At 40.4% G+C, this 16,858-nt stretch overlaps 1 protein-coding gene across 3 annotated transcripts in view; it reads left to right on the top strand.

The window, feature by feature from the left end:
- TTC7A (tetratricopeptide repeat domain 7A) overlaps positions 1-16,858 on the top strand; it is a 166,959-nt gene that overhangs the window by 15,398 nt on the left and 134,703 nt on the right. For 2 of the 3 annotated variants that reach the window (XM_002187925.7, XM_072927602.1), the window contains 4 exons: positions 4,680-4,810; positions 6,941-7,062; positions 13,422-13,500; positions 16,532-16,692. In XM_002187925.7, coding sequence (XP_002187961.4) covers positions 4,680-4,810; positions 6,941-7,062; positions 13,422-13,500; positions 16,532-16,692 — 493 coding nt within the window. Of the gene's footprint in view, positions 1-4,679; positions 4,811-6,940; positions 7,063-13,085; positions 13,323-13,421; positions 13,501-16,531; positions 16,693-16,858 lie in introns of those variants that run through there. The other variant, XM_030269186.4, reaches the window with a different exon arrangement.

The following is a 16,858-nucleotide window of genomic DNA, read 5'->3' on the forward strand; positions in this document are numbered from 1 at the left end:
CTTCTATTTCCATTGCAAATAAGTCCTGTTGAAAAAAAAATCATAGCTTAGTTGCTGGGGAGAAAAGTGTCTAGACCAGGTTGTGAATTATTTAAACTTCTGTGGATTGTGGCAGAAAAAATGCACGGTGCTGGGTCTTGCCTATGTCTAACTAATCCCAACTGCTGCTTGTTGAGGTTTGGGCTGTTTTGCTTTCCAAGACACTGTAATGGAATAGGTTAATTGAGGACTGTGCTTGTAAGTTCAAACCTGAACTGGCAGGGCAAATTGGTTGTAATACCATATCTAGAGTGGTTTGGTTGTGCTTTTGAATTTTGTCTCTGGAAAGTGTTTGGTATTCTGATGAATATTGATTAGTCAGCATGCACGTGTATATGTTTGAAGTCTTAAAAATAATCTTGCTTCAATGCTAATTAATTTCCTAGAGCCACGTTTCTGAAATAGACTGAAGGCCACATGGTAGAAGTGAAGTGCATCCTCTGCTTGGGGACAGTGACCTGGAATGACCTGGCATTCTCCAGTGGGAATGTGCACACAGCTGGTTTCCTTGCAGCAGCTGCTGCCATGCAGTATTGTCATACACAGCTTACCTCAAGACAAATGACTTAGCTTCCTGTACATAGAGTAAAACTATTACCTTAGCATCACACTCTGTGTGAGTGAGATCTTTGATCTCTTCCTCAGTTTGTCAGGTAGCTCTGATGCTCCTGGGTCATGGGATTTTAGCAGCTGCAGGCTAGCACTGTTGGTGAAAATCATGACCCCGAATTCTTGCACCTATTCCCTGGTTGTCTAAATTGATCCAAGTATAGGAAGGCTGAAATCTGTGTAAAAACGAAAGGAGTGGTACATTGTTTGTACTTGGAAGGTGGAGCACTGCTATTTGGTGAGCTAGTTTATGAATAATAGAAAAGCCACCTTAGTCTCCTCCCTAGTCCATGTGCAGTCTCCATCTGTGCACTGAGGCTTTCAAGACCAAGCTGGGTAACACCCTGAGCTGGCCCTTCTTTGTGTAACAAGTCAGACCATGTACCTTCGAGGATTCCTTCCAGCATGAATTTTCATCCCATTTATGTTGCTGAGACTCTGATACCATGTGTCCATGTGCAGTTAGATGTTCCAGTCCTGGTAATAATATCACCTCAGAGCATTGAAGCTATATGATATTAATGTCTTCCCTTGGCAAGGAATGTGAAAATAGATGAAAGTGGAAATACGCCTTCATAAAATTTCCCCTTTCAGATTTCCATATGAGAGCAGTGCATTTCAACTCGAGGAAGACATTACTTCAGTGGTACATCTTACAAACCTTAAGGATTTGGGTTTTTTCTTACATAAATGCAGCTTAGATTTGGGGGCAGGGAAGAAGGGGCAAAGTAAAGAGCCAGAAGTGAATAATTGGGAGAACTAGAAAAGGTGAATGGAAGCTTTGCCTTTATGCAGGAGAGAAAAGCAGCATTTCTATACATAGAAAGTTACTTTCTCTGAAGTGGGTAGAATTTGTTCTTTCAAAGAAGGATAATCTGGAAGAAAGATCTCAAAATCTTAAGCCTGGGCCATACTCTATTAGAAAACTGTCTGCACTGTATGATAAACTACTACAGTATATAGGTATGTAGCTATTTAAATTTGGGCACCTGATTCATATGAGAAAAATCTTAGTATAGATAAGCTTTAAGTTGGCATTCTCTTACCACAGCTAATTGTGAAAAATACCTGGGTCCCTTTACCTTAACCAGCTAACAAGAAAGCATGTAGCCTTATGATTTACTTGGAAGGTAATTGTATCTTGGCAATAGCTCCACTTTTCTTGCTAAACCCAATGTGGAAGTGACATGCACTTTAGTGGCTTTCTGACACATTGTAGAAACTGAGTTGAATTTAAGTTGTGTGTTGTGCTGCAAAGTCTTTTCTGCGCTGGTAACTGGAGAATGGACAAGACTTAGTGGAATTTGTGCTCTTTGTGCTGGTGGGCTTGTCAGGTCTTACCCAACTGCATCCTAAACAAATCTTATTGTTGGGGCTTTGTACTGTGGGAACTGAATTGGTGGCTGCAAGAGTAGGTAACTTAGGTTGTTTTTCTTCTGTTCTTCCCCTTGTATACTGGATTTGCAGTCTGCATGCTCTGATTTTTCTTTTCATTGCATTTCTGTGGTAGGGAAGAATAGCCCTATTTGGATTCTGTAGAAGATGTTGTACTGGAATGGCATCAGGTCAGTGCATTCAGTAATAGAGAGAGAACCATGACTAATGTCGCATCATGTGGGTCATTTTTCCTTCTAGCCCTTTACAAGTAGTGCAGTGTAGCACAGTCTCTGTTTTAACACACTGTGTGTTGCTGGATACTTACTGTGGCAAGAATCCTTCTGGAGATGTTCCTTCCCCCATTTCTGATCAGCCCCAGCTCTGTTTCTCTGACTTGCATGGATGGGCATGTTTGTTGTCAGTACCTGATGCTGGCAGAGGCTGCTTGCTTTCCTCCCCCATGCCAGAGCTTAGAGATAGTAACTCCTTGCAGTGGGCTGTAGCATGTATGTAAATGGCTTTTTATCAGCCTGTTCTATCTGTGTGACATCTCCCACGATAAACGCCCCCGTACAGACTGTGTTAGGATGGCTCTTGCAGTTTGAATAAATGCTGCTTGTGTACGAATGTCAATGGATTGCACTGCAGTTTTTTTTGCAGGGTCCTCAGCTTACTTTGCACTTAAGGGGAATGGCTCTGAAATGCAGACTTAAAATTTATTTTCATTTAAGGGAAATTACTAGAAATTCAGAGCTAGATAAAACTGAGACAGATGCAAGAAGAATATTTGAAGGTTATTTGTTCTGACTGTAGCACTGGATACTTTGTTTATTCGTTTGCTGTAGAGAGAGTTAATGAGTATTTTTTTCCCTTCACTCATTACAAAGTTACAGGGTTGGAAAATGGAAGTTTCAAAATAATAATAAAACAACCCATGATTTCATGACAGAGATTTCATAGATGAACTAGAGACAAAATCTGTTATATCTGGATGGCTGTACAAGGTGTTTGTCAGAAGGAAGAAGAAAACACAGATTGGGCATTAGTTAAAAGCAGCAAAATGATTGTCATCCCCGTCCCACACACCCTGTCAGTTTGAAGTAAATTCAGTCCTCCTGTTCTACTCTTGTCTGTATTTTCAGAGGTGAAAGGTACGAATGTGTGTTGCTCCAAGATAGAGATCTTTGAGGGAACACACTGTGTCCTTCTGACTTGGGAGAGGACAGAAGGAGTGGGAAGCCACCTCCTGAGCTTGAACCAGGGATGCCTTTTCCCAACACACTGAACTAACTGCTTGTGTCTGGCTCAAATGTAAGATATGAGATAGGGAAACTCCTTGCTGAGTAACCAAGGGGGCAGAACAAATGTTGAAGGTTAGAAGTAAACAAAGCTGACTGCCTAGGAACCTCAGGCTCCTCCAGCATGAGGGCCAGACTGTATCATACATCATGGGGAAGCCTGGCTGCCTGTTGCTGCCTCACAGCAGGTTGTTGCCAAGACTCCTGGAATGAGCAGACTGAGGTGATGGTTGATGCCTGTGGTGGGTCCTCCCAAATCCCTTGCCACATGCTGGAGCAGTTGAAATTACATCATTGGAGAGCTGTCTGGAGAGCTGAATTCTTTTCTTCTTTTGTCAACTCTGGATCTATGTCAAGAACACTAGAATTTTGTATTGCATCTTACGTATTTGTCATTGTTATTAGGGAATGTTCTATATAAAATTCATCAGAAAGCATGTGCTGTACTTTTTGCAACGTGTGTTGGGCTACGAGATGTTGGTGCAGTTGTGATTGATGAAGATCCAAGTTTTCAAGCAGTGATGTCTTGTAGAGATCTAGTGTGGCATAAGAACCTGTACCAATCAGAGTAAAACTGCTATATAGATGTGTAGCCTATCCAGTTAGATCTAAGGACATAAAGGGTGTGATACCAGACAAGGGTCTGATAGTAGAAATTTTTAACATAGGGACCAGTAGCTGTGCATCTTCAGTTAACACACTCTGTGTTTGTTGGTGGTGTTGGATAATGATACAAGAAAAGTTCAGTAGTACAAAACTGAGTTTTTTCCTTCCTTTGGAAAGGCAGTGATCTTGTGGTTAAGAGTCTCCTGTGCCTTGCCAAGAGCTTGCTGTGTGTCCGTGAGCAATCTGCATGTGCTCAAATTTTCCAAGAGAGGCCTCAGATTTTCCGACTTTGTTTCTGTATAATTTTCCAGTTAAGGATTTTTTTTGTTTGTTTTTTTCCCCTCAACACTGCTGCTTATTGAAAGCTTCACTTGAAGTAGCAGATGCCTAGAAATGATCAAATGCAGTGCCAGGCTGGCACTGAATTGAAGCACCCAAGATCTATAGCTATCTTTGGAAATATAGGCCATAATTTCTCTTTTTGCTGATTCCTACCAGAGGGATTGTGTGTCCTGTCTTCATAAAGTATTTGAAAGGCAGGAGTGTGCAGTGGCACTGTGTGTTAGAGCAGCATGACAAAGATGCCTTGCATGTGTAGGACTTGTATTTTCATGGGGGTAGTGTACTGAAAGTCCTCAAATCAAGAGAAACCACATGTGGAAAAGTCTTCTTATCAGCTGGTAAATTAAGAATGATATGGCCATACTGCTGTTGTGGGCCTCAGTTAAAGAAGATGTTGCCATTTTGCAGGTTTGTCACTGGAGCGCTCAACCAACTCAATTGCCTCACGTGCTCGACTGTGTGAAAGGGAGGAGGAAGTCATAGCTTGTTTTGAGAGAGCATGTGTTATTGCCCAGGTATACTTGCAGGACCTTGAGAAGGTAAGAAGAAATGTATTGTAATGTATGTAAAGGTATTGCCTGGTGGAATTTCCAGGGGTTTGACAGCAAAAATAAAAAAATTGAGAAATATCAAATGATCATAGCAAGGAGTCTGAGAACAAGTTGGAGAAGTGAGGTGTCTCAGTAAAATCATTTGCAAAACAGCAGTTTAGCTGGTTTCTTCTGAGAGGTCTGGAAATAAGTTCTGCCTGGGTGAAGCACCAAATACTTCAGATATGCACAAGTTGCATCTCAAGTTTAGCCCTTACTAAAGAGGAACTATGAACTTTGCATGGCAAGTGCTGATGTGAAGGAACTTAGGACATTTTATATGCCTGCTGTGCAAATAATACACAACAGTGGCTATTGAGATCCATAATGAGCTGAAAGAAACCTTTTTGGGTCAGTCATAGCAGTTTAGTTACCAGTGCTTCACCTTCTCCAAGTGAACCTTGAGGAATCCAGAATATTAGAACCTAGGTCCTCCATCCCTGGAAGTGTTCAAAGCCAGGCCAAGTAGGGCTCTGAGCTGCCTGGTACAGTGGAAGGCTGCCTGTGGTAGGAGGGTTGAAGCTAGATGATCTTGAAGGTCCCTTCCAAACTAAACCATTCTATGATTCTGTGATTAGTAGCAAGTAGCTGCTTAGCCAGTGGTTGGTAGGATAGATACTGGGAGCTTTTCATTGGGCCATCAGATAAAAGGTGCTGCTGATTTGCTGGGCACATGCCAACTTTGCCAAGCTGAGGACATACCATGCACTTCCATGCCCTTCCTATGCCACACATTATTCTTGACATCAGCAGTACTGATGGCAATGCTTTGTTACCTGTTCTGTAACTGAAAGGCCTTTGACCTTCTGAGCAGATATTTCTGCTCTTCTTGGTAGCAAAGTTGTGTTTCTGTTTCAGGTTTTGTTTTTTAATTGCATTGAAACAAAAAAAAGCTTAGTGCTTGTAAAAAAATTCATTTAAAAAGTCAACTGAGAAGAGGCCTGCTCTGTTTCTCTGCAGAAAAAAAAATGGAGCAGTCTTTAAATTGAAACTATTACTGTCCTTCCATTGTGGAAGGATGAGTTCCTGCTGGTGCTGGACACTAAATTTATTTTACTGACAGCTTGGGTCTGCGAAGAAGGAAAAGGATCTGACCTGTAATTCATTCACTTAGACTCATAGAATCAGTAAGGTTGGAAAAGATCTCTGAATTTACTGAGGCCAGCTATTAATTCAGCACTACCATTTTGCCACTAAACCATGCTGCCAGGTGCCAACACCATATGCGTTTTGAACATTTCCAAGGATGATGATTCCACTGCTTCCCTGAGCAGCTTGTTCCAATGCTGGACCACTCTCTCAGTGAAGAAATTTTTCCTTATATTGCAGCTTGAGGCCATTTCCTCTTGTCTTGTCACTTGTTACTTGGAAGCACACCAACCCCCCACCTCTCTACAACCTTCTTTCACATAATTGTCTCTGGCAACAGAGACAAAAATGCAGGATTGATGACAGATACAGTAGAAGTTCATAGTCCTCCTTCAGTCCTAGATGAAAAACTCTGATTTGGAGAGGCAACTTTCAGCAATGGAAGCGGCTTGTTACCAGTAAGGAAGCAAAACCAGAAAAGATTTGATAGGACAAATAGGGGAAAGGTTAAGATTCTTCCATCAGGACTCCTGATGGCTTGCTAACTCTTAACACATATTTATGTTATATTGAACTAGATAAACCTACTCAAACGTTGTATTGCTCTTTCTGTGCAATGTGGTGGGTCTTTTTAGCTTGTGTGGTATTTCCCAAGCTATTGGTGTTAATATGTAGCTTTCTGCTTACTTTAATAAAGTAAGTAATACTTAAGTAATAATGGAAAGTAATAATGGATGGCGTTTCAAAACACCTATTGCATGCAGAATATCTCATGGAAGTCATTGTATAATTTATTTTAAAATAAATTATATATATAATTTATACATAACATTTTAAAATAACATTTAATATAATGTTATTACATTTATAACATTTTTGAATAGCTGATAAATGTAACATTTAATTGTTGAAGATGTTACTGGCTCACGAGGACCTGGTTAGTTCTAACAGTTATTTGTATTCCAAGATACTTCTTTTTTTCCCTCACAGACCTTAAACAACACACATTCAAGGAGTATCAAGGGCAGCAATGCGACTTACTCTGAGTTTGAACTTTCCTACTTTCTGGAAGCAGCTCTACAGAGTGCCTACGTGACTCAGTTAAAGAAAGGGTAGGTGGATGCAGATATTAATAAAATAAAATAATATCGCATGTTTTTGTCTCAGATGAAGACTAATTTTTTTCTTACGTTCTGCTGACTTTTGGCTGCTCAACTCAAATCTCCGTTTCTTCTGTTTGTGCTTATCTGTCTTTCTTAAGAGTCTTAAGTGTCATTTTTCCAGACCTATAAGTAGGGTGGAGTAGAACAATATTCTTGTCTTGACTCAGCTTTGCTCCCTCTGGAGACAAGGGGAGTTTGACTGTAAAGAGAGAGTGGAGTTTACACTGCTGTGGCCCCTTAAAATTTTCAGTGCCTGGTTTAGAGTTCAGTAAAATCTTACAGGCAGTTTCTTTCATTTATTTATTTGTTTGTTTGTCTAAGGTCTTAAATATCCCAATCAATGCCCCAAATCTGTGTGGTTTTACTAGGGAGAGTGTATGTGGGAATAGTGCTGCTCCAGGGTATTTATTATGCCTCTGAAATACAGCTCCCAGTGAACTTCAGAAGGGCAGGAGGAGTTAATATCTACAAGTCTACAGAGAATTTCATGAGCCTACCGTGAAAAACCTTCTCAAGATCAGCAGAAAAGGCACAGTGAATGCCCACTTCCAAAGGCCATTGGTGAGGATGTGCTGTTCCCTAAACCAGGCTGTGTCTTCAAAATATAATTAACTCTGGTTATCCAATGGAGAGATTTTGTCATGTAGGAGAGTCTCTTCAGCATGTGTAAACAGTACTTGTAAGACTCTATCCTTCCTTAGTCCTCTTCTTGCACCATATTATCCCATCTATTATCAAGGAGTCAGATTCTGGGTTTCTCACTACAAACTGTGTTCACAAATATTTAATTTTGACTTTTTTTGCCTTCACCCCCAGTGAAAGATACCTTCTCTTCTTTTCTTCACTTTTTCCTGCTGAGTAGAATGGAAAAGAAAGAAAAAAAATAGGGAAGATTGAAAAGAAGAAAACTAGGGAAAAAATCTTTCTGTAGAAAACTGATACTATTTTTTGATTCTGCTGGAGGAGGAGCTTGCTTCTTCTTTAGGGCTTTTTTGCTACCTTTTTATCCCCTGGGGATGACTTTAAATGCAGGTGTGAATAGCTGCTGTTCTCCATGCATGTAGAGCAAAGCTGTACTTGTAAGTATATCCATGAGATGTGCCTGCAGGTCAGCCTTGTTTTAACCTGGAGGCTTACAAAAGCAAAGCTCAGATGTTGTAAAATGACCCCTTTAGTCAGGCAACTACAAGTTTATGTATAAAGCAAAGTATGAACTTGTAAAGCATAGTCTCAGTATCTGCTTGGTATGTGGTTTTCCCAGGTGAGCTGGGGGTTGGCCAGCTGTGGCACGGTATTGTGCTTTCCTAACCTTCTGCCCTTCTCAGGGCAAACAAAAAGCTCAGGTCTTGCCAGTAAGCTCATTAACTATGTAGTAAAATAAAATCCCATTTACAACATATGGTGTTGATGTCCTCCAGGCACCTTTTGAATATAAAACTCATGTTCATTTTATTCAGCAACATTGTAAATTCACTCTTCATCAGTGAGGAGTTCATTATATCTAGTGGGATATTTTAGGCATTACTGTGGGCCCTGTGTGATCCCTTTCCATATTATTTTAATGATAGCCTTAAAAACAAAAACCAAATCCCATACAAAAGCAAACCACAAAAACTCTACAGGAATACATTTTGAAGCAAAATACATGTGTGAATTAAGGCATGCTTTGATTATAAGCTGAATTGCTGCAATAGCAGCAACATGTTCTCTGTAGCTGTCTCCTGATGAAACAGCAATGGAGCTCCTGCAGCTGGGATGGAAGTGGAATCCCACGGACTCCTTATCTCCTGTAGAGCAGGTGAGAAACATCAGCCAGGATTGGAAAGTCTGCTGGGATAACAGGAGCCTGGTGGGACTGGCAACTTGTCAGCCCCTGCAGCTGATACTAATGTGTGGTTTCTGCCACGAGAGGGCATAGGCAGCATTGGGATATATTATGGAAAGGGGAAGGATATGGGAAGAAGCTTTTTAGGATGCTTCATGAGTATAGTAGATTACTCTACCTGATACTGAACAGCTCAAAGAAATACTTTTGTTCCCCTTATTGCTTCCAGCATGTTCAGGTAGGAAATAAGCCTTGGATGATGGCTGCTCAAGCTGTCAGGGGGTAGGTGCTATCAGGTGGGATGTCCTTCCCCAGTGCTACATGTGTACAAAAGGAATAGTGAGTGTTTTATTCTTGTTGCAACAGGCAGAAGAGCTCAGGGATACAAGTGCTGTTGTTATGCTTTTGTTCCTGCTGGCAGGATCAGATATGCTCTTCTCAGAGTATGGTCAGGGATGCTCTTTTCTCTTGCAGTCTGCAGTGGAAAGAAGACACCAATATAAAAGAAAGATCCAGTGTCCCCTTCAGGTGTTGAACTGCCAGCTGTAAGAACCAGCAAGTCTTGCAGCTGTAGAAGTCACAGATGCTTTTAATGAGATGTCACATAAAAACATTGCGTTGCTGAAGATGCATTTCCTGCAGTTGTTTGCCATGCTGGAACCAAAGAAAGCTTTCTTTTGGTCCTTTAGTGAGGAATGTTGATGCTGTGGATGCAGAACATAGGAAGGCAGATGCTGTCATACTGTAAGAGGCAGCCAGTTGTCTTAAGGTTATCATCTGCACTAGGTTTTGGGTTTTGGTTGGTTTGTTTGTTTTGATTTTTCTGATGCAGATGTATGAATATTAGGCTCATTTCTTCCTGCCTTTTCTTCTTGTGTCTGTGCATGAGCAGCTGTTTAAGGAGAGGATACAGTTTGTTAGAAATCTGGGTGAGGTGCAAAGATGCAAAAGGAGGTGGGCAGAGGCAGTGACGTTGCTGCTGTTTCTGTGCTCTGGGTACTGCTTTACTCTGGAGAGGTGACACTGCAAAATGCCATGTAATTATCTCAAGATCATGTTCTATCTGTCAGCAATTCATTGTTTTAGCAGTAAATGAGTGGGAATGAGAATATGATCTGCTGGTGACCATATTGTTGGGGGACTGTCTTTGCAAACCTCTGTGTCCACAGTCCACTCCTTTATTGTCAATATTTTTCCCTGGCAATTTGCATAGAAAACAGTGTACTTCTTTATTTTCTAGTGTCTTAACATTTTATGTAATGCTAACCAAACTATATGACATAACTCTGATATGACTGCTTGACTGCTTTGATTCATGGACTGCTAATTAATCTATATAAGGGTACATGCACAAAACAAATGTTTATGCCAAGCTGGACTGACTGGACTTCCAAGTTGCTCTTTGTCACAGTTTGTGCCCATGATTGTCTGTGTTAATTTTTATTAGATTAGCTGTAACTGAATCCTAAACTGCTCTTCATCGTGTTTTTTTCAAATGGTGCTCTGACCACTACTGTGGCTAAAACTAAACCCAAGGCAGTATAATGATCATGTCTTTTTCCCTTCCTGTTTTTCCTCATTTCTTTTTCTGGCCTGTTAGCAATACAATAGGGGCCTATGGACACTTCCAACTAATTTTGTTTCCATGATCTAATGTTCACTTATGATGCCATGGCTTGAGGCAACATTACCTGGGATTTCCAGGTAGTTCTCTATCCAAGTCCTGCAGAGGCTAAAGGCTGCTTAGTTTCTAATCTAAGTAAGATCAAGTGTTTGCACCATGGATTGCCAGAGGCTTTATGTCTGTATCCTCATCCAGTCACCTACATAGCATATATTTCTGTTCCAAATACATATTTCTCTTTTTCTTAAATTCTTAAGGTCCTAATTAAAAAAAAAAAAAAATCCCTTCAATTGCACATTTAGTATTATAAAGGGCTTAAAAAAAATCCCTTCAATTGCACATTTAGTATTATAAACGGCATATATTAATGGAACAGTGAGTTCCTTATTGTTATGAGCAGAGCAATTCATATGCTCAAAATGAAATGTGCTCAGATGGTCTCCTGGCTTGGAACAGAAGAGTGGAAAGACAAACTCCTGTGTTTGCAGGCAGGTGTGCTCTGTCTCCCGTCACGGCTCAGTAATGTTTGATAAAGTTCAGAATGCAAAAGCTGCCAAACCAAATCCTCAGTCCTGTAGAACTGGTATTGTTGAGAGCTCAGGGAGTGGAGTGGGGGCTCTTTGATAGGTCTGACCACAGGGGCAGCTGTCTGGGAGGAGGTCAGTGCTGGGTGCTCCTCCTGTGCTGCCTATATTGCACTCCTACCATCTGTTAAAGGTGTTCCTAGGCATTTGTCATGTGCTGCATGGCTCCAGCCCTGACTACAGACAGATGGGCAGCAGTTTGCCATTTATTCTTTCATTCACTTCAGTGTGTCTGTTCCTTGTTTTTCCTTCTCCCATTCCTCCTGCCCCAGAGCACGGTGTTTCTGCCAGGAGGCTTAACTTGTTTTGTGGCCTTGTCTAAAATGTTGAACTGTAATGGTGCCTCAGTTTTTTTAGGAACAAAACTGTCTCATCACATTCTGTAGGTTTTTCTTCTCGGAAGTATGTGCCAAATGTGAGATTACTCAGCTTTGCAAGTGGTCACTAGTCTTCTTCCTGATGTTGGTTAATGCAATTCATTGGCACTTTATTAAGACAAATATCATTATGCTAACAAAAGACCTAAATAAATGCAGTTTTGAAAATGCTGTAGAACTGTTATACTCCATAATTCTTCTGTCCAGCCTGCTAAGGAGCCCATGGAAGAACACAAAATGTTGTTAGTTTTCAGTAATCAGGAAGAGCAATTGGGCAACTGAATTTGGTTTTGATGGAGGAATTTATTAAGTTTTTCTATCTAAGAGTAAAGATCACGTAAACACTTCTGTTGAATTTGGTCACTACTTGTGCATAAGGTCTAGAACTGCATCTTTGTGGGTATAGTCTATTCTAGAACCACAAAAAAGCCCCCAGTGTCTTGGCCCTGTCACTGCAGTGCTTGCTGAAGTATTTAAGTCCAGCTTAAAGAAAACATTCTTGGCCTTTTTTCCTCTTAATAAACTCAAAGCACATTTTTTACTTGAGAAAGTGGAAGGAAAAAAGGCAGTATCTGACTTTTCTCTACAAGTCTTTAGTTTTTTTGCTCTTGTCTTGCTTTCTTGCTTGCCTGTACACTGCCCATGATTAGACAGTCTACAGATTACCTCACAATACCCATCTCAGTTTCAAATTGCTTGGAAGTAAGGCCATTTGCATTTGCATTCTGTGACATGGTGACTACGAGCTTTAGGGTGGCATTTAATGTAGCCAATATTCATGGTAAACATGATGATATTTTAATCTCTGCACCTCCAAAATAATTACCTTTTTTTTTATTGTCATCAAATATTTGCTGTTGATTCTGGAGTGCAAGAAGGTTTGCAGTGCATGAAAGCAGGCACAAGTGCAGTTTGTACTGCTTACCTTCAAAATTTAATCAGTTTGACAGAAAAGGTTTTTATGGCTTTGTTTATAAATGAAATTTAGCTTTTGTCTGCACAGAAAATTCTCCTGGATAAGCTGAAGTGACAGTTAATGTACCAGTACAACTGCTTATTTTGTTGTCTTGCTTCTTTTCTGGTAGCTTGTATGTCTTTTGGGTAGCTTTGACCCAATAAATGTGCATTGAACCATTTTACATTTCCTGTTGTGGTGGGGGCATGTCCTTAGCCTTGAACAGCTGATAGGCTGCCAGTGTGATAACTGATATGTGCAGTGTTTAATCTTTCCTCTCTGCATCTCTCTGAGTACACAGACACAATTAAGATAGCATTTGGCAACTAGTCAGCTTTAATTGCACATGGTGTATGCAGAATAATATGTTTTTTTTTAATTTGTGGGTTTTTTTTAGTCTTATCCTCTTACTGCAGGTTAAGCTGTGCTTGCAGACAGTTACTGCAACTTAGCTGCCTGATAATTAACTGTTAAACCACTGTAATTTCATCATGTGTGTGGTCCATCAGACACAAAGCATTCAAGCACCACCTAAAATAAATCGTCATTTAAGAGCATCACGTAAGCTCAATATAATTCAAACAAGTACAATCTGTGTGTATGAAGAGGAGATGTGGATGCTTTTAAGGAGCAGCATCTGCTTTATAAATATGAGCTATGAAAGGCTTCCAAATGTCCCCTCTGTTCATCAAATTTGAATGTGATCTTCTCTTAGGAAGCCATCTGGAGTAGGCAACGCTACAGGCGCTGCCTTGCTCTGTGCCATTGTCCTGTCTGTGCCTCAGAGTGACTTGTCTCGCTACTGCACACTCAGTGATTGTTTCATGGGTTGTTTGAACTTCAGGTGTGTTGCTGAGCTTTGGCACATCATAAAAATATTCTGTCTCCAGTGTGCTCGTTTTGAGAGTTTTTCTTTTTTTTTTTCTCTCTATTTTCCCCATAGAAATATTGTGAAAGGAATGAGGAGTCTGCGAGAAATATTACGGACTGTAGAAACAAAAGCTACTCAGACCTTCAAAATGGTAAGAGAATGGGAGATGGGAGTGTGGGGCAGTCTGGTATCTCTTGATTGACCAGTGCTGTAGCACAGAACTGTATTTGTCCTCACTAGATTGATTGCTGGCTCTTTTTTTTTACTTTTTTTTTTTTTTAAACTTTTGGAAGTGATATGTCAAGTGATCCCCTTAATTCAAAGACCTGCCCAGTTGAAACCTCTAGGCTTTCAGACCTGGGCATATAGGTTACTTTTATTGGGTTTGTGTTTTGTTTTTTGATTGTTTGTTTTGTTTCTTGGTTTCAGTGCATTTTCTAGCCCTAGTGGAAACAGAGATGTTATTAGTTTGACAGTGCTGTCCTCAAGTGATGCTGTCTTGTTTTCTTTCTCAATTTCAGTGTGCATGCACACCTTTCTGCATTTGCATGTAGAAGCATTAAGTAGTTGTGTCTCTTGCAACAAGCAGTACTTTTTTCGATTGACATCTTTCAGTGTTCCTTCTGTAAAACCCTCTTCAGTACAGTACATAGTGATTTTAATTGTTTTAAAATTTTCTTATTATTGGTGGCACTCTGCATCTTTGCATCCTTTTATCCTGAATGTCTCAGGTAAAGAAGTATTTATGTGCCTGTTTAATTTCTTGGACCTTCAACTGGTTCTTCCCTGTCTCCCTTTGGAGAGATCTTGCCCTGAAGTTGCTCAGGAGGTGACAAGGTCAACAGCTTGCAGAATAACAGTATTGGGAATGAAAGCTTTGCAGCCCTGAAAGCATTGATACTCTTGCAGCTAAACTTGTACTTGATTCTGCTTTGTGTTTTGTGTCATTCCAGAGAAGCTGGGCAGGGGAGGTGGGCATGGGTTTGTGTAGCATTTTTGAGAATAAGATGCATGTGGAAGCTTGTGCAGCAAATTAGAAGAGATGACTTAAGTGTCCACTCAGATGGTTGCATCCTTTTCCAAACTGAGATCAGGGTTCAGCAGTATTTTTGTGCTCGCCTGTTTTATCATTTTGCTGAAATGAGTCTAACCATCTGCTGCTCCTAGACTGTGACAGAACACAGCTCAATTGCTCCTGTCCCTGTGCAACTGGGGACAGCTGTACAGCACCCCTGGGGGATTTATCCCTTAGGGGGACTCTCAAGGTGCTCATTCCCTAGCTTTCCCGAGCTTTAGAAGTTGCATTTTCATTTTCTTATTTGTTTTTAAAGAGCCATCAAGAAGGCAAAGGGAGGATTGTGCTTAATTAAACAAGTTTTTCAAGCATGAAAGTAAAACACATGATTTTTTCCCCCCCCCTAATTTGTGGGATCACAGTGTTCTTCAAGCATAATGATGCTTTTTTTAGCCAAAGGCAGTAATAACATAAATCAGAGTCTTGGCCTGTTCTGGTTTGTTTGGTCTTATTCAAAGCAAGAGTGAAGCTAATTTACACAGCTACTGTACTGTATGTTAAAATTAAAGACACTACAAGTATTTGTTGCTTGCCTTCTGAATGGCTTACCACAAACTATACTCCTACTTGTGTGTGAACCAGTAGAGATCTTTGTATTGCTGGCAAATTATTTTTCCTCCCCTGTAAGACTGTAGGAGAAAAGTATAGGAGAGTTGACTCCTCAGGGTAGAACTGACTAAATAATTACACACTGAGATGATAAAATGATACTGGCTAATGTTGCAGGGCCCTAGGCCATTTTGCTCATAGTTACTTGCTATAAAAAGCATAGAAAAGCTTAGTTAGAAACAGACAGCTTTCTGTAACTCGTCAGTAGCAGGACAGGGAAGGTCTTGGGGTTTCCAGGGTGTTGTACATGGTGGCATTTCTTTGAGACACCATCGTACACACAGACTACTGCCATCTATGAAGCCTCCCTTTGGATGTTTAAGAGGTGGTACTGTGGTTGCATTTTAGACTAATTCAGTGAATTATGTATGGTAAGGGCGGTGAAAATCAGGAGCCATGCATCAAAACAAGTTATTTTACTGAAATTGGCAATAGGAACTTTTATTTAAGTGTGGTTTATCGGATCCCATAGATTTTGAACTATCATATCTATAACATACATTTAAACATTTAAAAAAAAATTACTGTTGGTGGGCTCATAACATATCTCAAAGTGTGCATTTCATATAAAATACATATCCAGTAATGAGAGAAGTTGCAAAATACTATTTGCAAATATTAGGACAGAAGGGCTGAAGTTTCAGCCTGCTCTCTGTTTTGTGCAGGATTTACTTTACAGCACAGAGCAGTGTGCTGCTTGGAATTCACAGAGGACACCACCCATTTTGATGTCTCTGAGCTTGTTTGCAGGCTTATCTAGGTACAGTGCAAGAAATTAGAGATTTGATGGGTATCAGACAAGGGTAAATGCCAAAGATAGTTTTGCTAAGTGAAGTTGATTTGCCTCCTTTTGGGCCCAGCTTGCCAGCTGTGTGCATGAAGTGGAAAGCAACTATTGAAGGGCCTTTGGCTGCTTGATGGTAAAAAAAGTACATGTGATGTTGCTGTCTCACTATAAAGTTCCTAAGCATCTTCTCTCCTCCCTCCTTTACTGCAACAGGAAGAGAGAAGCAGTACCAAGATGAAACTATAAGAATCTATAAGGGAGAATGACATTAACAGATAGCTGATCTTTTAAAGCTAACACAAAAGTCTCCTCTGGTCTTGAGACTTGCATACAAAATTCTGAGGCTGAGAACACAATGTTGTGTCATCCTACTCCTATGTAGTAACTATTGTGAGATTGTCTCAGCAGTCCACGTGGCAATTGGTTGTCCTTGTTCACCAAAGCATCCCTTGCTGTCAGGCCTCTTTGATAACTCTTTTTCTAGAGCATTGCAACAGGACCATGGAAATGCAGAAGTTTGGTCTTTTCTCAGGAGGGAAGAAACTGACCCTTTTGTAGACCTTAGCAGCTGATTTTGCTACTCCAGCTTTCTGAAGAGTGATACTGTCACTCTGGTACATCTCCTTCCCAAGGTGGAACATGGTGAGGGGTGAATCTTTTGTGTTGGAAAAGGTTTCACTGATTCATGTCTTTTTCTGTACTGATCTCTAGACTGCAGCCAAACAGTTAGCCCAAGTACTTCTCCATTCCCTCAGTGAAGACTGTTACTGGAGCCCTTTATCTGATCCACTTCCTGAGTTTATGAACAAGGAATATCAGTCTTATGTTAGCAATCTGCTTTGTCGGAGGCCTGAGCTGTACTCAGAAGAGAAGTAAGTATTATTTTCATTTCAGTTTATTAGAAGGAGTAAGGAGTATATTTGAACACTCTTCAGTACTGTTAAGTATGTCACTGATCCATGTAGTAGTTTTGTGCCTTCTTGCTTTTCAACTTCTCACTACAAAGTCTGCTGAAAAAATAAAGCATTAAACTTTGAA

The sequence above is a fragment of the Taeniopygia guttata genome, chromosome 3 (assembly GCF_048771995.1).
Source record: "Taeniopygia guttata chromosome 3, bTaeGut7.mat, whole genome shotgun sequence".
NCBI lineage: Eukaryota > Metazoa > Chordata > Aves > Passeriformes > Estrildidae > Taeniopygia > Taeniopygia guttata.